General features: G+C 45.7%; 2 protein-coding genes across 4 annotated transcripts; both read right to left on the bottom strand.

The window, feature by feature from the left end:
* Nucleotides 1-659: 659 nt before the first annotated feature.
* Nucleotides 660-16151, bottom strand: LOC307077279 (uncharacterized protein). Of its 3 annotated transcripts, XM_079738648.1 has the most exons (10): nt 16012-16151; nt 13871-13911; nt 6413-6497; nt 5685-5757; nt 5072-5173; nt 4201-4279; nt 2680-3686; nt 1189-1345; nt 890-964; nt 660-783 (listed from the first exon to the last, which is right to left on the bottom strand). In XM_079738648.1, exons 1-9 carry the CDS (start codon nt 16033-16035, stop codon nt 892-894), a joined length of 1641 nt encoding a protein of 546 aa, XP_079594774.1. In that variant the 5' UTR covers nt 16036-16151; the 3' UTR covers nt 660-783; nt 890-891. The 3 variants fall into 3 exon arrangements, 1 of the variants encoding a protein (XP_079594774.1); XR_013811928.1 differs by having other exon boundaries at nt 709-783; nt 890-1345; XR_013811929.1 differs by lacking the exon at nt 5072-5173 and having other exon boundaries at nt 709-783; nt 890-1345.
* Nucleotides 16152-17886: 1735 nt separating this feature from the next.
* Nucleotides 17887-18891, bottom strand: LOC307077281 (trace amine-associated receptor 13c-like; the record flags this gene model as incomplete). The annotated part of the gene is made up of 1 exon (XM_079738650.1): nt 17887-18891. One exon carries the CDS (start codon nt 18889-18891, stop codon nt 17887-17889), a length of 1005 nt encoding a protein of 334 aa, XP_079594776.1.
* Between the last annotated feature and the right edge of the window lie 4570 nt (nt 18892-23461).

Here is a 23461-nt window from a genome sequence, read left to right as displayed (position 1 = left end):
CGGCCTCAGTATCCTAACGACCTAATTGACCACACCTGAGTACTGGGGGTGGAGTTATATGAGCAGGTTTTCACTCTCCTTCAGGAAAGCACTCTTTTCGTTTGATGCAGGCACTCTTCTGCTTTACTCTTTCACATGTGCACTTTGCTTTACCTAAATATTTCCCCACTTATCCTTGCATTTAAAGTAATTGGTAGTTACTAAATATGTTTCGCCTTGTTTTGTAACATTTCAACTATCATTACCTTTTTGATTTATGTCCAACGTTACACACGGCAGGAAACCACGAGCCTGTTTGTGTAACGTCTTCCTACTGCAGCGCCTGTAAGGGTCCGTGTTTCCAACAAAACTCTACTCTGGAAGGCGGTTTTAAAAGTCAACGTTTTGACGCGATGCAAAACCGCAGCAAGAGAGCCAGAGCGAGAGCCAGAGAGAGACAGAAAGAGAGAGAGACCGAGACAGACAGAGAGAGAGAGACTTGTAACCCACCTGCAGAGAGCGGGCCGAGACTCCATCTCCTTCAGCCTCTGCTGGGCCAGCAAGAGCACCTGGCCAGACGTCCCGGGACACCGGGACACCGAGCCTGCACACATTAATCACACTCACACCTGGGGGTACAATATGTCACCTTTAACAGTGTGTGTGTGTGCGTGTGTGTACCTGCTCTGATGCGGGCGTTCTCGGCCTCCTTCTCACGCAAGGCCATCCGCAGCTCCGACACCTCCGCCTGCAGCCTCCCCAGCTGTGATTGGACGGCGCTAAGCTCCGCCTCCAGGCGCGTTGCTAAGGGTGAGGAGGAGGAAGTGGTTTGGGTTCGAGGTGGGGGGTGGAGTTTGAAAATGTTGTTTTGCATCGTGATTATCACACAAACACAAAGGAGTAGTCATACCGTCACAGTGGCTTTCTGCAATGTCTCTCGGCGCTCTCTCTCTCCTGCAACTGCTGGTTGAGGATCCTCATCCCCCTTACAACACACAACGTATCAACACACACACACACACACGGTATCAACACACACACACACATCCACGGTATCAACGCACACACATCCACGGTATCAACACACACACACACAAACACGGTATCAACACAAACACATCCACGGTATCAACGCACACACACACACACGGTATCAACACACACACATCCACGGTATCAACACACACACACACACACGTCCTGTCTGACCGGTGCAGCTGGGAGTTCTGGCTGCGTAGCGCCTGCAAAGCCCGGCTCGTCTGGGGCCCATGATGGTCCGGGGTCTTCAGAGGGCCCTGGGTCCCCTGAGGGCCCTCTGCCAACGCCCGCTCAAACTCAGACAGCAGCCGCTCTGCCGCAATGTAGCCTAGAAGGACGGACCGGGAAGAGGTCAGAGGTCAAAAGTCACAGAGAGGTCAGAGGTCACACTCCATCCGTAAGCAGGCGTGAGGGGTTAGATTCTTACTGCTGGAGCAAGGCATTAAAGGTCCCATGACATGCCACCAGTTGTGGGTTGATTAGCCGTTACAAGCCGTTTTGGAAATCTATCCCTTATGACATCACAGGTGGGCGTGTCCACCTAGATCTGTGACGGATAGATGAGCAACGTTTGCTACAGTCCACTGGGTAGGCTGGTAGACTGATCTATCCTGCACACATCTAGGTGGACACGCCCATCTGTGATGTCATAAGGGGCAGATTTCCAAAACGGCTTGTAACGGCTAATCAGCCCAAACCTGGTGGCATGTCATGGGACCTTTTAAAGGCTTAGTCATGGTTCCACGTCGACGCGACGCAATGACGCTTCGACACAGTTGTGAACCTGTTTTGGTTCTGCGTTGGGTTTTGGTGAGCGGACCAATCACAGCCCTTAATGCTGCGTCGCCTCGACGCAAATTACAGTTTTTAGAAGCGCAGGTCAGGCCCTTGCGGTGGACGCACGGAGGGTCCGCAAGGATGTAACGGGTCTGTAAACCCCCTTGTGTTGCGTCGACGTGGAACCATAACTAAGCATTAACAGTGCCAGTGTTGCAGGTTAGATTCCCACTGGTAGAGCAAGGCCCTAACACATCCCGGGTTACGGGTTAGATTCCCATTCCCTCTCTCTCTTTATTCGTGGTCCAAACTGCGTCTTTCAGTGACTCGTCTTTGGTTGGTTAACTTGGTTAACTTCTCTGGTTAGTTAGTTGGTTAACTTCTTTGGCTAGTTAAGTTAGTTAACTTCTATTTTTATTTAACTTAGTTAACTTCTTTTGTTTGTTAACTTCGTTAACTTCATTGGCTAGTTAGCTTAGTTAAATTATTTGGCTAGTTAACATAGTTAACATCTTTGGTTAGTTAACTTAGTTCACTTCTTTAGTTAGCTAACTTCCGTTCAGATTTCAGATTCTTGTGTTTAGCGCCACCTCGAGGAGCAGGGAAATCAGTTTAGAGCACCTTACTTTATTTATTAAAATAAAAACAATAATATATATAATAATATCGATATTAAAATATCAATATTTGGGACGATATTGCCCAACTCTTCAGGACTAAAGGACAAAATGCAGAAGAAATTCATAAAAAAAAAAAGAGAAAAACATATAGATATTTGGTTTTGAGGGCTACGCTGTATCGCCGTAGCGATGTATCACCGTAGCGATGTCTTGCCCCCCCCCCACCCCCCCCCCCCCCCCCCCCCACCCCCCACACACACGTTACCTTTTCCTGCTAGCGCAGCCCAGAGCTCCTCCAGCGTATGTTGCACTCTCTCCACCGTGCACTCCTTCGCCGTCCACACCCCTGCCGTGCGCTCCCCAGCCGTGCACGCCCCTGCCGTGCGCTCCCCTGCCGTGCACGCCCCTGCCGTGCCCTCCTCCCGTTCCCCCTCGTCCTCCGTCGCTCGGCCAGTGACCGCTCCTCCTCCTCCTCCTATTGGTCCAGAGGTAGGAGGCGGGGTCTGTAGGGGGAGGGGCCTCCCTGGCGGGTCAGCGGGAGGGGGGGCGACGGGCCGTCTCACCGGGATGGGGGGACGGGGATGTGGAGACGGGGCAACCAGGGAGAGAGGCAGGGCCAGGGGGCTCGCGGAGGGGGCGGGATCAGGGTGGGTCTGAGGGGGCTGCTGATAGGCTGCATCGGAGGGGAGGGAGCGGGGGTAGGGGGCCCGTGTAAGAGGGTGAGACGGGGCCCGGGGCTGTGGGAGAGGGTGAGGCAGGGCGAGGGCCCCTGGGAGAGGGTGAGACAGGGCCAGGGGCCGTGGGAGAGGGTGAGACAGGGTGAGGGCCCCTGGGAGAGGGAGAGGGTCAGACAGGGTGAGGGCCCCTGGGAGAGGGAGAGGGTCAGACAGGGTGAGGGCCCCTGGGAGAGGGTGAGACAGGGCCAGGGCCCCTGGGAGAGGGGGAGACAAGGCGAGGGCCCCTGGGAGAGGGTGAGACGGGGCCAGGGCCCCTGGGAGAGGGTGAGACAGGGCCAGGGCCCCTGGGAGAGGGGGAGACAAGGCGAGGGCCCCTGGGAGAGGGTGAGACAGGGCCAGGGCCTTTGGGAGAGGGGGAGACGATGCTAGCGTGTCGCAGTTAGCCCCGGCTGTAAGACGGCCCAGAGAGGGGGCCCCGGACTGGGGGTCTCCATTGGGGACCCCCGTAGGGCTCCGGGATGGCGTGGAGGTGGGTAGGCGTGCGTTGAACCGCGCGGCCGTCCTATTGGTCGGCTGACCGGACAGCTGATTGGCTCTGAGAGGGAGGGGACAACTGAAGGGTTAACTTCCATCGAGGTCGCCTACATGAAGATAATCATCACCAAAGAAAACTCAACACCGGTGAAGGTTCCTCATCCGCTCCCTACTGTTGCGGTCATTTCTCCAGAGAAATTCTCTAGATTTCTCTATGCTTACTAATTTAATGCATGCATACATTAGACAATTAGAGATCAGAATACCGTTAGAGAGAGCTTTTTAAACTGTTTCACATTCTCCCCACACAGAGATGTCCATAATCACATCAGGTCATGTTTAGCCAGTGTGTCTGTGTGTGTGTGTGTGTGTGTGTGTATGTCTGTCTGTCTGTCTGATCCATAAGGAATGTATAAGGGGATGCCCTCTCCCTTGTGACCTGGTTTACCTAAGCACAAAGGTCAACATTTAGATGACACTGAGGAAAGGTAGGCTAGCTAGACAATACAAGGAATAGGAAACACTGCCTTAGACGGCTAATAGGAAACAATCGGACGGAGGCCATGCCCACCTACCCCTCTGCGGGGCCGAATGAACGCGGGACGTTTGTGTCGGCACCCGGCGCATCGCTGGGGTGGATCACAGCCGGTGGAGCTGGTGGATCAAACAAACAGACAGACAGAGGCACACACACACACACACACACACACAAACACACAGACAGAGAGACACACAGAGACACAAAGACACATGCACACACAGAGAGACAGACACACACACACACACACACACACACACACACAGAGACACGCAGACACAAAGAGACAAAAAGAGTATATTATACCAGCAGGTGTGAGTGGGATTCGCTGTTAAAGGCGTTTTGAAATCTTCTGATATCAGAAGAAGTCTACGATGTGTGCCGGACAGATCAGCCTACCAGCCTACCCAGTGGACTGCAGCAAACGTTGCTCATCTATCCGACATACATCTAGGTGGACACGCCCACTTGTGCTGTCACTAGAGGCAGATTTTCAAAGCGGCTTGTAGCGGCTAATCACACTCACACCTGGTGCTATAATATCTTACCTTTAAGCTGTTGAACTGCTGCCGTTTTGAAACTTTGTCTCTTCTGACATCACAAGTGGCGTGTCCAGTTAGAATTATGACAGATAGATGAGCAACGTTTGCTACGGTCCACTGGGGAGGCTGGTAGACTGATCTATCCAGCACGCATCTAGGTGGACACGGCCACCCGTGATGTCACTAAAACACAGGAAAAGGCAGATTTTCAAAACGGCTTTTAACGACTAATCACACTCACACCCGGTGGTGTAATATGTCACCTTTAACGTCTCCTGGGAGGAGTGTAGCGTGTTCGTCGCAACAGCGGCATCGCTATGATTTCAAACCATCGAACTAGGATCCCAAGGCCATGGCTCCTCCCACCTGTCTTGGTTCTCCCGGTTTTCCTCCTCTCCAGGTTGTGTCGCCTTCTCAGTGACCCTTGACCTCTAGTGTCCACCACGCCATTCTGCCTTGGTTTACTTTCTATTGCCACAGTGTAGTGGACAGGCGCACACACACACACACACACACACACACACAAACACAGATACACAAACACAGATGAAGACACACCCACACACACAAACACAGATGAAGACACAAACACAGACGAAGGCACAAACACACACACAAAAACAGGCATAGATGATGGTACACACACACACACACACAAACACAAACACAGATGAAGACATACACACACAGAGACAAAGGCAAACACAAACACACACGAAGGCACAAACACAAACACACACAAAGTCGAAGGGACACACACACACAGACAAAGGCACACACACACAGATAAAGGCATGCACACATACACTTTGGTAGGCACACACAAGAAGGTAGGCACACACACACACACACACACACACACACAGTCTCTTGTATACTTGAAGACACTGTGACAACGCGTTAATCCGGAGACATACATCGGTCGGTTAAGGGACGCTACGTTAGCATGGGACACACCGTGGGGGGGGGGCAGACGTACCGGCTGAGTCCGCCTGGAGGAGGCAGTCCAGCAGGGAGGCACAGCGGTCCAGACCCTGGTGGATGGTGCTCACCTTGGGGAGAGACAGAGAGTCAGAAAACCAGAGAGAAAGAAGTCTGACCTGGAACAGTAAATAGTAAAGAGAGAGTCGGTCGCTGTGGTCGTAGTAATAGTAAAGAGAGGACTGACCATGTCTATTTTGTCATTGTAATAGTAAAGAGAGAGAGGTCGTCTCTGTGGGCATAGTAATAGTAAAGACAGAGAGATGGTCTCTGTGGTCATAGTAATAGTAAAGAGAGAGAGCTGGTCTCTGTGGTCATAGTAATAGTGAAGAGAGAGTTGCTCTCTGTGGTCATAGTAATAGTAAAGAGAGGTCTGACCTGGTCTCTGTGGTCATAGTAATAGTGAAGAGTAGAGCTGGTCTCTGTGGTCATTGTAATAATAAAGAGAGAGAGCTGGTCTCTTTGGTCATAGTAATAGTAAAGAGAGAGAGCTGGTCTCTGTGGTCATAATAATAGTGAAGAGAGAGAGAGCTGGTCTCTGTGGTCATAGTAATAGTAAAGAGAGAGAGCTGGTCCCTGTGGTCATAGTCATAGTAAAGAGAGCGAGCTGGTCCCTGTGGTCATAGTAATAGTAAAGAGAGAGAGAGCTGGTCTCTGTGGTCATAGTAATAGTAAAGAGAGAGAGCTGGTCCCTGTGGTCATAGTAATAGTAAAGAGAGGTCTGACCTGGTCCTCAGAGTCTGTGGAGTAGAGGGAGTAGGCCGGCCCTGTGAGTGGTCTGGTAAACTTCTGAACCATTGCGTCTTTCTTCCTGTAAAGCAGGAAACGTTCAACTAGAGTGTGCTGCGTTGATGTCCGCCATCGTTTGGCCTCCACGTTTAAAAGGTGATATATTATAGCACCAGGTGTGAGTGTGATTAGCCGTTGCAAGCCTTAAAATCTGCCTCTACTGATATCCCAAGTGGGAGTGTCCACCAAGATGTATGACGGTTAGATGAGCAACGTTTGCTACGGTCCACTGGGTAGGCTGGTAGACTGATCTGTACAGCACACATCTAGGTGACACTTGTGATGTCAGAAGAGGCAGATTTTTCAAACGGCTTGTAACGGCTAATCCACTCACACCTGGTGGCATAATATGGCACCTTTAAAACACAGAAGGGTAACACTTTATAATAAGGTGCCACAATAAATAGCTAACTAGTCATTACCTAACCCTTTGTTAATAATTGTTGATTGTTACTAAAATATCTATTTATATCTAGATCTAAAATATCTATTTGGCACAAGTTAATAGGTTTTTAATTAATTATTAGTTGTTTGCATAACCCTAACCCAACCCTAACACACAACCCTAACCCTAACACACAACCCTAACCCTAACACACGGCCCTAACCCTAACACACGGCCCTAACCCTAACACACAGCCCTTACCCTAACCCAACCCTAACACACAACCCTAACCCTAACACACGGCCCTAACCCTAACACACGGCCCTAACCCTAACACACGGCCCTTACCCTAACCCTAACCATAACACACGGCCCTAACCCTAACACACGGCCCTAACCCTAACACACGGCCCTTACCCTAACCCTAACCATAACACACGGCCCTAACCCTAACACACGGCCCTAACCCTAACACACGGCCCTTACCCTAACCCTAACCATAACACACGGCCCTAACCCTAACACACGGCCCTTACCCTAACCCTAACCATAACACACGGCCCTAACCCTAACACACGGCCCTTACCCTAACCCTAACACACGGCCCTAACCCTAACACACGACCCTAACCCTAACACACGACCCTAACCCTAACACACGGCCCTTACCCTAACCCTAACACACGGCCCTAACCCTAACACACGGCCCTTACCCTAACCCTAACCATAACACACGGCCCTAACCCTAACACACAGCCCTTACCCTAACCCTAACACACGGCCCTAACCCTAACACACGGCCCTTACCCTAACCCTAACCATAACACACGGCCCTTACCCTAACCCTAACCATAACACACGGCCCTAACCCTAACACACGGCCCTAACCCTAACACACGGCCCTTACCCTAACCCTAACCATAACACACGGCCCTAACCCTAACACACGGCCCTTACCCTAACCCTAACCATAACACACGGCCCTAACCCTAACACACGGCCCTTACCCTAACCCTAACACACGGCCCTAACCCTAACACACGACCCTAACCCTAACACACGGCCCTTACCCTAACCCTAACACACGGCCCTAACCCTAACACACGGCCCTTACCCTAACCCTAACCATAACACACGGCCCTAACCCTAACACACAGCCCTTACCCTAACCCTAACACACGGCCCTAACCCTAACACACGGCCCTTACCCTAACCCTAACCATAACACACGGCCCTAACCCTAACACACGGCCCTAACCCTAACACACGGCCCTTACCCTAACCCTAACCCTAACACACGGCCCTAACCCTAACACACGGCCCTAACCCTAACACACGGCCCTTACCCTAACCCTAACACACGGCCCTAACCCTAACACACGACCCTAACCCTAACCATAAAACGCGGCCCTAACCCTAACCAGCGACACTCTGTGGCCAGTGAAAAATAACTATTAACTTGTGCCAAATAGAGATTTTAGTAACAATTAACAAATATTAACAAAGGGTAAGGTAATGACTAGTTTGCTATTTATTATGGCACCTTATTACAAAGTGCTACCCACAGAAGTTATACGTTCTTAGGATAGGTTTTTTTCTTTCATTATGAGTGATTGGTTTGACTGCTCGTCGCTGTGTTCCAATATCCATCGATTAGACGTGGAGTCATAACGGGGGGGGGGGGGGGTAGTAAGACGTGGAGTCATAACGGGGGGGGGGGTAGTAAGACGTGGAGTCCTAACGGGGGGGGGGGGTAGTAAGACGTGGAGTCATAACGGGGGGGGGGTAGTAAGACGTGGAGTCATAACGGGGGGGGGGGGTAGTAAGACGTGGAGTCATAACGGGGGGGGGGGTAGTAAGACGTGGAGTCCTAACGGGGGGGGGGGTAGTAAGACGTGGAGTCCTAACAGGGGCGGGGGTAGTAAGACGTGGAGTCATAACAGGGGCGGGGGGTAGTAAGACGTGGAGTCATAACGGGGGCGGGGGGTAGTAAGACGTGGAGTCATAACGGGGGGGGGGGGGGGGGTAGTAAGACGTGGAGTCATAACGGGGGGGGGGGTAGTAAGACGTGGAGTCATAACGGGGGCGGGGGGTAGTAAGACGTGGAGTCCTAACAGGGGGGGGGGGGGTAGTAAGACGTGGAGTCATAACAGGGGGGGGGGTAGTAAGACGTGGAGTCCTAACAGGGGGGGGGGGTAGTAAGACGTGGAGTCATAACGGGGGGGGGGGTAGTAAGACGTGGAGTCCTAACGGGGGGGGGGGGTAGTAAGACGTGGAGTCCTAACAGGGGGGGGGGGTAGTAAGACGTGGAGTCCTAACAGGGGCGGGGGGGTAGTAAGACGTGGAGTCCTAACAGGGCGGGGGGTAGTAAGACGTGGAGTCCTAACAGGGGGGGGGGGTAGTAAGACGTGGAGTCATAACAGGGGGGGGGTAGTAAGACGTGGAGTCCTAACAGGGGGGGGGGTAGTAAGACGTGGAGTCATAACAGGGGGGGGGGTAGTAAGACGTGGAGTCATAACAGGGGGGGGGGTAGTAAGACGTGGAGTCCTAACAGGGGGCGGGGGGTAGTAAGACGTGGAGTCCTAACAGGGGGGGGGGTAGTAAGACGTGGAGTCCTAACAGGGGGCGGGGGGTAGTAAGACGTGGAGTCCTAACGGGGGGGGGGGTAGTAAGACGTGGAGTCCTAACAGGGGGGGGGGTAGTAAGACGTGGAGTCCTAACGGGGGGGGGGGGGGGGGGGGGACATCATAAAATGACACAATGATGATAACAAATGTTACAATATCTCAATTTAAAAAAATTAACTTAGTTCCTTGGTAGCACCTACTTACAGTAAAAATCACTTGTGATGGAAAAAATTGAACTGTCTGTAAATCATGCCGAAGAAAAATAATAATAATAAAAATGGCCGAAACTGAAAAGAATATCGGCCGATACTGATATACCGTATTTTCCGCACTATAAGGCGCACTTAAAAGCCGGTAATTTTCTCAAAAAACGACAGTGCGCCTTATAATCCGGAGCGCCTTATATATGGATCAATTGGTTAATTGGTTGATCCATACTGGTTGTAAACGGCGCTCTGTCAAAATGTTTCAGTATGAAAAACCAATAAAAACAATTTAATAATAATAATAAAATGTTTCACTACGACTACGATAAAGCCACACCGCTTGCAGCATTACGGCTATCGTAGTCAGTGCACACAGCATTTTACTGCGCTTACTCACAGTCCCACACCACGTCACGTATACAGACTCCAAAATGGCACCTTCCAAGAGACACGCTTACGACGCAGAGTTCAAGCTCAAGGCTGTCAGTCACGCAGTAGAACATGGGAATAGAGCAGCAGCGAGAGAATTCAACATTAATGAATCAACGGTACGGAAGTGGAGGACGCCAGAAGATGACCTGCTCCAAGTAAAGAAAACTAAACAGAGTTTCCGAGGGAACAAAGCAAGATGGCCACAGTTAGAGGACAAACTCGAACAGTGGGTTGTTGAACAGAGAGCAGCAAGTAGAAGTGTCTCTACAGTCACTATTCGAATGAAGGCAACAGCGCTAGCACGGGAAATGAACATCGATGAATTTCGAGGCGGTCCTTCTTGGTGCTTTCGTTTTATGAAAAGACGTAAACTCTCCATCCGCAGACGAACTACCGTCTACCGTCTCTCCATCTAGTGGATGCATAACGCATCCCCAGTCAAACGTTTGACTGCAGTATCTTCTATGCTATGCGCCTTATAACCCGGTGCGCCCTATTTATGAAAAAAGTTCTAAAATAGGTCATTCATTGAAGGTGCGCCTTATAATCCGGTGCGCGTTATAGTGCGGGAAATACAGTACTTAAAAAATGTGAATATCTGATATATCGGTTGATCACTAATTGGAACACAGCATAAGTGTTACAGTGATAGCGATATGTATCGCGATAGACACGTAATCAATATCAATAGAAAATGTGCTCGATAGAACGTTTTAATATTATTTTTTATTTCTCGTTGTAAGAAACCGGAGCAAAAAGTCTACTTCTTGCTCTGCTTTGAACCAGAGGTTGCAAAGCAAGGTTGGTTGCACAAACAAAGGCACTCGTCCTCTGGTACCTAGCAACGTATGGAGTGACACGCTAATAGCCAATCATGTAACAGTATCAAGTTTGGTTGCGCCATCTCGTTGTCTCGTGTTCACAGAAACAGCACGCTGTGAGATGTGAAAGATGAGTACCGCAACGAGCGAGGAAATTGTCGATAAAATGGAAATGTCAGCTCGCCAGTATGGCAGTTCTTTGGATTTCACAAGTCAGACCGTAGTCAGACTAATGTTGTCTGTAAATTATGCAAGACCGTAGTCCCCACCAAGACTGGGAATACAACAAACTTATTTTACCACCTTAGCCGCTCTCACCCTTTGGAGCACAGCCGTATCAAAAAACGGCCAACAACATCTGCAAACGCAACACGGCAAAAGCAGATGCAGACCACCATGGAGAGGTATCGGCATCAGTGCCTTATGACAAAGCATCCAAACGCCACAAAGACATAACCCAGGCAGCGGCATATCACATAGCTAAGGATATGCTTCCGCTCAGTACCGTTGAGAAGCCCGGTTATAAAAATCTCCTTCACGTGCTTGACCCACGCTATGTCATTCCAGGGCGAAAGTACTTTTCTAAGACTGCAATTCCCAAACTTTATCTGATGTGTAAAGAATCTGTGCAACGAGAAATCCTGTCAGCCAGGTACTTTGCCACAACTTCTGCCCTGTGATCAAGCCGTACTTCAGAGCCATACATTAGCTTGACCATTAATTTCATAGACCACGAATGGAATCTGAAAACCCGATGCCTCGAAACAGCATATTTCCCTGACGATCACACAGGAGAAAATATAGCAGAAGGCTTGAAGGAGGCACTGTTGACCTGGTCTCTAATTGAAGACAAAATGGTGTGCGTCACCACAGACAGTGGGGCAAATGTAGTGAAGGCAACTTCACTGAACGACTGGACCTGGCTACAGTGTTTTGGCCATCGTTTGCACTCTGCTATTGGTGAGTAGAATTTTGATGGCACTCATCCATGTTGGTTCATATATTGATTTTATTAGCCAATACATTTAGATGATATAATTATTATTAAGATGATATAATTATTATTATATTATTATCCATGAAAGCAGCTTTACACTGACTTACTGACTGACTCAACCTCATCTATTATCTGTAATTTACGCTGTCATTGTTTTTCTGCAGGTGCCGCAGGAAAGGACAAAAGAGTGGACAGGGCTGTAGGTGTTTGCAAGAAAGTGGTCTCTGCCTTTTCTTACTCATGGAAGAAAAAGAGTGCGCTCTCCAAAGCACAGCAACGTCTCAATCTTCCCACACACCAGCTGATCACAGAGTCACTAACCAGGTGGGGCTCGAGACAAAAGATGGTGGCAAGGATCCTAGAGCAACAAAAGGCCATCATTGACGTTCTGTCAGCTGATAAAAACAACAGGCACCTGATCCCAACGTGGCAGGACATTGATGTCCTTGAGTCCATGAATGCAGCCTTAACTCCTCTCCTGGAGTTCACAGACTCCCTTTCTGGGGAGTCATATGTGACAGTGTCTTATGTGAAGCCTGTGCTCCACCTGTTCCGCACCAATTTGCTTAAAGTAAACGAGGAAGACACTCAGCTCACAAAAGAGAAGAAAACAAAAATAATGACCTATCTTGATGAGAAGTATGCTGGCCCTGACACAGACGATCTCCTTGACATGCCTACCTTGATGGACCCCAGGTTTAAAGTCCAATACATTAGACCAGAGAAGGTAAGGGCCATTAAAATGAGAGCAGTGTCTGAGGGAGTGAATGAAGGCCAGTCACAGGCAGGGGCTTCTGAGGGAGCAGGAGACCAAGGTGCAGAAGGAGGAGCTGCGGCTGCCACTGAACCACCTCTACCGCTGGGCGTGAAGAAGCAACGCAAGTCATTGGGGAGCTTCTTCAAAAAGCAGAGTCAAGAAGAAGATGACTTGCCTCTCACTGAAGAACAAAAAGTGGAGAGTGAGCTACAAAGGTACTTGATGTGCCCTGATGCAGACAGTGAGTCTGAACCCCTGGACTGGTGGAAGCTCCATGGACAGAACTTCCCAAGATTATCTCAGCTGGCAAAAAAATACTTATGCATCCCAGCCACCAGTAGACCCTCAGAAAGAATTTTTAGTACTGGGGGTAATATTGTTACATGCACCAGGGCAGCTTTAAAACCAGAGAAGGTCAACCAGCTGGTGTTCCTAGCACAAAACCTTGAGTGAAATATACTTGAATAGTTCAGATGTTACAGATGTAAAGGTTAAGTCATGTCAAGTTAAGTAATGTTTACTAAACACTGCATATATTAAAAAAAAAGAAATGTTATTCACCAGAGGGTGAACTTTTTTGCACTAAACTTGCAGTAAAAAATATGTAGATAGTTCTTCTCAGGTCTTAGGTTTCTATATGTTTACAGAATAGTTCAGATGTTACAGATGTCAAGGTTAAGTCTACCTCAGTTTTACTTGAAATTCTTCTGTTTACTAAACACTGCATATATTTAAAAAAAGAAATGTTGTTCACCAGAGGGTGAACTTTATTGCACTAAACTTGCAGTAAAAAATATATATGTAGATAGTTCCTCTCGGGTCTCAGGTTTCTATATGTTTACATTTTACACATGTTTTGTAACACTTTATTTTTGCTACGCACTTTATTATTGATAATTGTTAAGTTTTCAATGTGATGGTATTTATTTGAGTGTTTTCCATGGCCGTGTTGTTGACATTCATTTCCATTGTCTGCCTACAACCAGAGTAAGGTTAAGATTAAAATATATATATTTTAATTTAGTATATTTTTCTCCTGGTCCTTATTTTAAATAGGTCATACAAATTATCGATAATTATCGATATCGACCGATATGAAACACTTATATCGTAATACAGTTTTCAGCCATATCGCCCAGCCCTAGTTGTGACACCGGTACAGTTTATTTACCCTCTTCTGGTCATCCCAGTCAGCCGTCCAGAGGACACCACCTGTCAATCAAATCAGCCCATTTAGATTCAGATCAACGATGGTGGCTAGAAAATCAAATCTATCCATCAATCAATCTTCATCCTCGCGCTGTTGCACATTCCGCTAGGGGATGGTAGAAAATTCTACAGACATTATTTTATTATTTTTTTTATTCCCATGGGCCCCCCCACAACTGTGTAACTTATACCCACAGTCCGGCGGCCCTGACCCTAATAATAATTCATTATATTTATATAGCGCATTTCAATGACCCAAAGACGCTTACAGTGAACCTAACTCTAACCCTAATCAATATTAAATACAGTTTATTAAAGTGTGCATAAAGTTACCCTAACTACTACACCTAACATATATTGAATAGTTCATTGAAGTTTATTTTAGCTCCAAAAAGTTACCCTTCACCCATATTGAATAGTTTATTAATATGTCTATTTGAGCTTCATAAAGTTACCCTAACTACTAACCCATATTGAATATAATAATAATATAATGCATGAATAAATACGCACGTTGATCTCAGTGAGACCAAAAGTACAAAGGAATTATTGTAGCAAAAGTCTTAAGCACCTGTAACTGCAGATTTTGAATGCTTACTCTAAAGTCGCAAATGTGTAACATTACATTTGAAGTCGTAAATATTTTTTCGACCATTGTAAACACAAAATAGGGTCTACGAGTAAGCAAATCTGTGTTAAAGGTGCACAAATCCTTTTCAGTCCCTCCAGAAAAATGCAGCGTTTTTTTGATTGTTGCGGCCAGAAATCCTTGATTATGCGGAATGTTTTCTTAAAAAATGCGATGAAATATGCGGCATATTTATGCAATTTTATGCGATGAAATTGCGTGAACTTGCGAAAAAATGCGGGAACTTGCCAAAAATGCAGCTTTTCAATGACGTTCACGTCGCGTACTTACGTCACTTCATAACGTTCCCATGGCAACAGGGGGAAATGGCTGCTCTCGTGTGACGTGAACGCAACATTTTTCAACTTTCTGCTAAGATATATGTGACTTTTTTGCAACGAAAATGCGGGGATTATGAAATCATGCAAGCCCCGCATATTTTGCGCGGAAATTGGCAATTTATGCGGTGAAAGTGCGGCATATTTGAAAAAATGCGGCCCCTGCATGAATATGCAGACTTTGGCTGATTATGCGTTGAATTATACGATCGCATAATCGCGTTTCTCTGGAGGGACTGCCTTTTGCTACAATAATTGCAGTGCAGTTGGTGCAAAACACATTCGCACAACGTGTTTCAGAATCTGAGAACATCTCAGAAATGTCTTGGATGCTGCGCCGCCTGTGTGAAATCCCCCCCATCGCCCAAATGATTCGAAAATATTTGTTAGGTGCTGGTTTGTACCGGTAAAATGACAATTTGCTACGCAATCACCAGATAGCTAGGCTAGTGGTACTTATGCTTGTCCATTGAGCACTTGACATAGCCTCGGGAAGGTCGCCGCTGCCGCATAGCCTTTGGCACTTTTGAATTGGCCTGAAATAATATGCCAGTTGGCATGCAGCATCCAAGACATTTCTGAATTTATGTTATGGCGACCATTAAAATACATTGAAAGACATTTGCGGCATGTTAATACAATACTTTGGGGGAATTCACTTGAACTAAGTCGTTCCATTTAACATAATGTAGGACGAAATACAATGCAACACATAACACACAAACTATTTAAATGTCCCAGGGTCGCTACAATACAAAAGGCACGAAGATAAGAACAGGCGGACCCACACTGTCCCTAAAGGTGCATTATTGGGGAGTTTACCGCCATTTAACACAACGTACCATCCAAATGGATTACAGCATAAGACACACAGGTGTTCTGATACTCTCTGCTCCCTAGCGGTTCTGCGCGGGTCGATAATAATGTCGACATGCGCAATTGCGCATGCGCAGAACCATTAGGTAGCCCGACTTGATAGGGATCATAGATCGTCAGTAAAACGGCTTACATTTAACTTAATACATTTTTGAATTAATACATCTTTAACTAAGTAGGGCTCACCGTTGAGGAGCTAACGTTTGTCTTGTTAGCAATCGCTTGCGTCTAGCATCAAGCGTGATCAATAGTCACTCTTACCTTGAGTTTGGAAGCACTCATCATGGCTAACCACACTTGGCGAAGAGTATTTCATCCACTATCTTCTTTAGTTTGTAAGAAGGAAAATAAATAGTTAATTGCAGTTCCTCGCAGCAGAGTCGTCAAACGGACGTTTGAAACAGTCGTTTCAAAGGGGAAAAGATGAGGCAACCAATTCCTGCCGTTGTTGTGATGTTTCTGTCGTTTCATTGGCTCACACTGACCTGGATTCTGACGTTTCATTGGACGGCTCATACGTCATTCACCGCCCAGAAATACGGAACAGTCTATGGTTACTGAAGTGTGTTTGACGTTTCTTTTTTTATTATTATTATTTTTTACTATTCTATTTTTCTATTACTAATTCCATGCCGTCCAAACACAATATTCAGATTTTAAATTGTAGAATGTAAACGTATTTCAAGTTTATTGAACATATACATTCAATATTAAGCTTTAGTGACGCAAACTTCATTGCACACACTGTTTACAGAAAAAAAAAAAAATGAAGATGAAAGATTCCTTGATTATTACATCCCATTATACTGCCGAAGGCAGACAGAAATAAATATGCACATCTGCCTATCATATTCCTTATGCCCTATGCCTATACAACCATTAAATAATATCTCTCAGTGCATCCTAGAATATGGTATTGGTATACTTATACAAGTACCACACAAGACTCAATCTTACATTTTTATTTGTTATTAATGCAATACACAATAGTAAAACCATACAAAGCTAGTAATTGCGGACACTTTAAACATGCACATCTGATTATAATAATTAAATGCCTGATATAATGCCGTTATAATGAGAAATTTAAAAAAACACCCATTTCCCCTTATTCTTAATTTGTCGGTAAATATGTCAAAGTCAAAGTGAACTTTATTGTCAGACCGACCATGCAGCAAGTTACATAAAGGACCGCTATTGCGTTTCCCCATCCACCAAATGACGCTACAGAAGAACACACAACCATAACCTGGAGTTGCTCGCTCTCTCTGGAGAAGACGGACAGACACTAATATGCACATCTGCCTATCTATTATATATTCAAAGCTTCAAAGGGTTTTTCTTTTGTCACATACTCATACAGGACATGCAGAGAAATGTTTACATTCATGAAATAATATCTGTCAGCGCAGAAGAGCAGACATTCATAAATATGCACATCTGTCTTTATCTATTATAATAAAATTATTAATAAAACAATTCATTTGACGGCGCCTTTTATCGGCACTCGAGAACACCCAAAGATACACAAAAGTCATTGAAGAGAAACAATAAGATAAAGAAAAAATAATAACAATAGTAAGAGAGATAGCAATTGGCATCAGATGGAAAATGGTTCTAAACACGTGTTGTGATTTGAAATGGGGGGAATGAGTGGATGTTTCTGTGTTGGTGTGGAAATGAATTCCAGAGACGGGGACCAGAGCGGCTGTACGCTCTGTGCCCCATGGTGGTGAGACAGGCAGAGGGGACAGACAGGTATATGGAGGAAGAGGAAGAGGCAGGATGATTATGATCTTTATGCCTTTACATTCCTGAAATGATATCTGTCAGCGGATTCCTAGAATAGGGTGGCATCGCTGGAGTCTGGCCAATACTTACACAATGCTCACCACACAATATATTGTGTATTAAAACAGCCAAATGTGAAATGTTTTCAACTATATCAAACATAAACATTCAATCGTACATTTTAATTGGTTATTAATGAAATATACAAAAGTAAAACCAATACAAATTTAACAATTGATGATACTTTAAAACATATGCAGATCTGATTATAATAATTATAATGCCCGAGAATGCAGTTATAATGAGAAATAAAAATAACAGACATGTCCCCTTATTCTTAATTTGTCAGTGCAGTACGGTGGCCCGGCTGGAGTTTGGCTTTAGTATCTGCAGGGTGACGATCAGTCTGATCGTTCTCCGGAACCACGGGTAGAACAAGGCGTACAACAGCGGGTTCAGGCAGGAGTTTAAATACATCAACCAGGCGCCCCAGAACCAGATGGTGATGTTCTCTGACATGTCCTGATCCATGAACGCGAGGGTGGGACAGGAGCACCCGAGGAACACCACCACCACCACGCCCAGCCTCAGCGCCGCCTTCAACTCCAACCGCCGAGCCAGCGTCCCGCCCACCGCCGCCGCCGCCCGCGACGACCTCATCTTCCGTGTCTGGGACAGAGCGGCGCCGAAGACCTGCAGGTACAACGCCACCACCATGGATATGGGCGCCAGGAAGGTGACCAGCAGCTCCACCCAACCCGACGGCACGCCCACCACCACCACACATTCCCCTTGGCACGACATCCGTCTGCGCGCCTCTCGCATGTTTACAATCATGAGGCTGCAGTTGTAGACGACGGCGCATGACCAGCAGAGGCCCACGGCGAGCTGCACCCGGACCAGAGTCACCTCGCTGGTGTAGCGTAGCGGCTGGCAGACGGCCATGTAGCGGTCCAGCGATATGAGCAGGATGCTGCCCACCGACGCCGAGGTCAGCACGAAGCTCAGCATGGAGAACACGGAGCAGAGCCAGGGGCCCAGGAACCAGCAGGAGCTGATGAAGTACTGCGCCTCCAGGGGCATCACCACCAGGCCGATGAGCAGGTCGGAGTAGGCCAGGGACAGCAGCACCAGGTTGGTGGGCGTGTGCAGCTGGCGGAAGTGGGAGATGGAGACGATGAGCAGCAGGTTGAGCAGCACGGTGAGGAGCGCCAGGGAGAAGGTCAGGACGTAGAGGACGCTGGCGGTGGAGCGTGGGTGGAGGGTCCGCCGGCAGGAGGTGTTGAGCAGCAGGGGGTAGCAGAGGTCCTGCCCCGACCCGGCCAGCGGGCTCCTCAGTAGGGGAGACATGGCGGAGGATAGGGAGCCGAGGTGCAGGAGGTGGAGCGAGGGAGCAGAGGCCGGCCAGGGGTGAAGACCTGGCAGTGTCTGTGGCTCAATCCCTCCTCGGTACAAGGGGTTATATCCTTACCTCCCTGTGACTCACTGATCAACCCCTCCCTTACCAACAGACAATCACTTACCTCCTCTCTCTCTCTCTCTCTCTCTCTCTCTCTAGCATAGGAGAGGAAGAGCTTTGGCCAATGATTGGCGAGGGATGACGGATATGTGCCTTCAGTGAGGGATGAGGGATTTGTCCCTAAGAATAGTTATACCATTGAAATACCATTTTGGTATTTCAGTAATACTATTATTATTATTATTATTATTATTATTATTATTTACTAAGCACACTTCCTTGTTCTTTTTACTGCAATTATGGGGCCGGCAAATACTTAACTGTGGTTGGATAATACATGGCCTAACCACACAAAATAACATATAGACACACTCTGAAGAAAACGTAAAACTTTGTCAAAATCATATTGTTTCAGACAATTTTCTACTTTCATTGAGGGGTGTATATCTTTATTCCCATGAAGACCTATTTAAGACACATTTGGAAAGACAATGTAAACAGTACATTCAGAATAGCTATGTTCGTCATTTCTGCCTGAACTAAGAGGTCAGAGGTGGAAAAGGTTGTTTTACTTGCTGCTTGCTGTCTACAAGCCATGGCCATTTAAGAAAATGTGTTCCTGGTTCTGGGACTTGGTGGCTAGAGATAGCATGCTACAGCTACCATAGCTATGTACTGTCTAGGTGAAGGGTCTCAAACTGGTTGTCCGGGTAAAACAACCCTCCTTTGTCCATTTGAACCGACCAATGAGCTGAGCTGGGACACATTCAGATACAATTCTTTATTCAGCCACACTTAACTAATATGTTTTCTCCCTTATGAACTAATGTTGTTTATACATCAGGCCATACTGCCAAACTGGGCCTCATTTGAGTTGAACATCAGGTCAGGATTTGGCTTCATCAGGGAAGGCCCTCAGAATAACGCACACACACGAACGGACTCAGGAATACACTTGGGTCTCATGAAAACCTCCTCATAGGAATCCACTGGCTCCTTGTTAGGAACCTCCTCATAGGAATCCACTGGCTCCTTAATAGGAACCTTCTCATAGGAATCCACTGGCTCCTTGTTCTTCTGTAAGCGGTGAGGGCCATAGAGGTGTCTGTACTAATTATAGGTGTCACAAAAACACACTTCACACAACACATGATGTAACCTTTACTGTATTATCTCCTCATGGAGGTTAATGTTAAAGTTACCTACATCCAACTTTGACAATGAACTACTGAGAAGGCAATTCTCACATTGCCTTCTTCTTAATTCCACCATTGTTTTCTTATGCTAATATGAGCTGTATGTTTATAATGTTTCCTTTCTTATTAAGTAAATTGCTTTGTGTATAAAAAAAAATACATATATATATAAAAATATATATACAGCGCTCTTGGAGGCCGCCTGGCAGTCGGGGCAGGGGTGTTTCTAGGTTTCATGAACATCCGGGGCTTAGCCCAACGGGAAATCGAAAATGCATTTTTTTGCATGCTTTATTGTGCATGCAATTGTTTTCATAATGATTAACCTAAATAAACAAAATACATTTATTATAGCTTTAAATAGCTATTTGACTGCTGTGCTGCTTATCCCCAAGCATCTAAAGTTCCATTCAAGTTATTTCAGAGTAAAATAAAAACAAGTAAGACAGACCTTACATATATATATATATATGGACCTGACTGGAGATAGGATAGGTTAATTCACTTGAGGTGGTAAACAGTCTGGGTATGTTTTAAAACTGTTTATTCTCTTGCCAAAAGGACTATCTAGAAGGACTAGGCTACTTTATTTTGAGAGGTCCCTGGAATCCCCATGTTTCTTTCTAAATAACTAACTACCCTTAATGACTAGAATAATTTCATCACTTCTAGACTGAATATTGAATTAATGCATTTCATAGTTATCAGTAAATATACCAAGACATATAGATTATTATTATTTGTTTATTTTATAACCAAAAATTATATTCAGGGCTAATTAAATAATATCCGGGGCTTTAGCCCCGAATAAAACAGCCTAGTGACGCAACTGGTCGAGGGCCCTAACCGGCTGCTTAGTTCGCGTATAGGGAGGGCCGGCTCTGACGCTAGTGCTAATAAGTACGTAAAGAAGCCAGCATTAAATAAGGACGATAAAAAGGACTAGTGCAAGCATAATGTAGTAGTATGTAAGTATAGCAGTGCAAGGATGAAGTCTAAACAAAACCAGTATTAAATATGTAAACTGTAATAATGTAAGTTTGTAAAAAAAAGTTTAACTTAAAAAATAATGTACCTGATCACAATCGTATCGTTTCAGATCATTTTCATGGAGAGTTGTATATCTTTATTCCCATAAAGACCTGTTGAAGAAACACTTGGAAAGACGATGTAAAAAGCACATTCAGAAAAGCTATGTTTATTACACGGCTCTTCTTAATGCTGCAGAATGCTCCATTCACTTGAATGGGCCTTCCCAACGTTCAGCTGTCAATTATTTTTGCATAATCGGCCATTGCTAAGCATAGTTGACCGATGTCAAGGAGAGTGGATTTTAAGCCTCTGATTCACGTCTGGTATCACTCCGCAAGTAGTCCAGTAATTTATCAACCCCAGCGTATTCGGTTGCTAAGCGATGTCGACGTCTTTGGCAAACAATTTCTCTGCTGATCAACACTATGAATGGTAACAAATAAATTGTAAAAAGACACACTATGTGAAGTCAGTATTTTTTTTGTTTTGGGGATTTCGGGAATAAAATGTTACTGATAATGGCCAGCGTTCTATACATTATCCCTTACTTATTAGTTTTTGCAACAACAAAGAGGTCAAACAGGTATTTTGCTTGCCTTCTACGTAAAGATAAAGGAATTCCCTTTGCGTCACATGAGATTCTCCTCATGTGGCTCCTTGTTGTTGTTCTTTGTTCACCACAGAGGAGTCTGTACTACTTAGAGGTGTCACAAAAACACACTACACACAACACATGATGCACCTATTACCTCCTCATTAAGGTTCAGTTAAGTTAAAAAAAAAGTAAGGAAAAGAGCGATTGCAAATAACAAACCCCAGAGAAGGAAATACATCCTTTGTTTATTTATTTGCCCAATGAAAGAATAAGATAAAAGTACTTTAAAAAGAAAATTTTAATGAAATTGAATTTAGGCTAATTTAAACCGCTGTTCGCTCTAGACGTCATCAGATGGTTAATGTCATTAGTCACATTTCCATCTAAAGGTGAAGCAAATCATTAGAAAGTTTGAAAAAATAGATTTGAATTAGGTGCGATTCCATCAAGTGGTTTGAGTGGAAAACTACACACATTCCAGGGCTTGTCGTATCCTTTTGATAGCATGCTCTCTCTTGATATACAGTGGAATTGCGTTGTTGTTTTCCATCTAAAATAGCTGTAATGTTTTTTTCTCTGAGAGTAAGGAAAAGCTTTGCCTCTTCATCGGTCCACACGTATCTATTAATCACATTGGCCATCTGTTCCATGGACGTATTTAAAGGAAACATTCAGTGTTTCCCACACATTGACGAGACTAAGGCCCACCGCCATAGTCTAATTTCGGCCGCCATAGTTTCAATAAAAATAAAATTAAAAAAAAGACAAACTCAACATATCGTGTTACTTTGTTTGGGTTAAACCCAGCTGTCTGTATTAAGGGCAGCTGTGGCCTACACGATTTTGAAAAGTCTGCGATGAGACAAGGTCTTGTAATGTGACATGCTTGCAATATGTAATATGTAATATTATATATATATGTATATATATATATGTTATATATAATATAGTAATATGATATGAGTCTAATGCTGTGAGTCTAATGATGTGAGTCTAATGCAGTGAGTCTAATGCAGTGAGTCTGATGCAGTGAGTCTAATGCAGTGAGTCTAATGCAGTGAGTCTAATGCAGTGAGTCTAATGATGAGTCTAATGCAGTGAGTCTAATGATGAGTCTAATGCAGTGAGTCTAATGCAGTGAGTCTAATGATGAGTCTAATGCAGTGAGTCTAATGCAGTGAGTAATGCAGTGAGTCTAATGATGAGTCTAATGCAGTGAGTCTGATGCAATGAGTCTAATGATATGATTCTAATGCTGTGAGTCTAATAATATGAGTCTAATGCAGTGAGTCTAATGCTGTGAGTCTAATGATATGAGTCTAATGTAGTGAGTCTAATGCAGTGAGTCTGATGCAAGGATTTGAATGAAAGGACGTCACCTCCTGCTGTGTGGATGGACTCTTTCATCTCAATAGTTAGTGTGTGTTGTGATGAATCAAACTTAACAGCCACTTACACTTCTTTAGAGCTGGTATCAGCTTCCACAATCCACTGTGCTCCACACTGGGGGGAAACAAAGTCAGAGCAGCATGTTGAAGCATTGACCATCTGCTGTCTCATCACTTTCTACACAGTTACAGCTGTCTTTTGAAACCACTTCATCTAGCAGCGGCTTGAATCCTTGTAGGAGACTTTGTC

Source organism: Pollachius pollachius (assembly GCF_949987615.1).
Source record: "Pollachius pollachius genome assembly, chromosome: 6".
Lineage (NCBI taxonomy): Eukaryota > Metazoa > Chordata > Actinopteri > Gadiformes > Gadidae > Pollachius > Pollachius pollachius.
Note: the sequence above shows the minus strand (reverse complement) of the source record. Positions and strands in the feature narration are given on the sequence as shown.

Coding starts and splice junctions, on each gene's coding strand:
- LOC307077279 (XM_079738648.1), bottom strand. CDS start 16,035: ATGATGAGTGCTTCCAAACTCAAG. Junction 5,758..6,412: donor CCACAGACTCTGAGGACCAG/GTCAGACCTCTC, acceptor TCTCTCCCCAAG/GTGAGCACCATCCACCAGGG. Junction 5,174..5,684: donor CCTCCAGGCGGACTCAGCCG/GTACGTCTGCCC, acceptor CTGTGGCAATAG/AAAGTAAACCAAGGCAGAAT.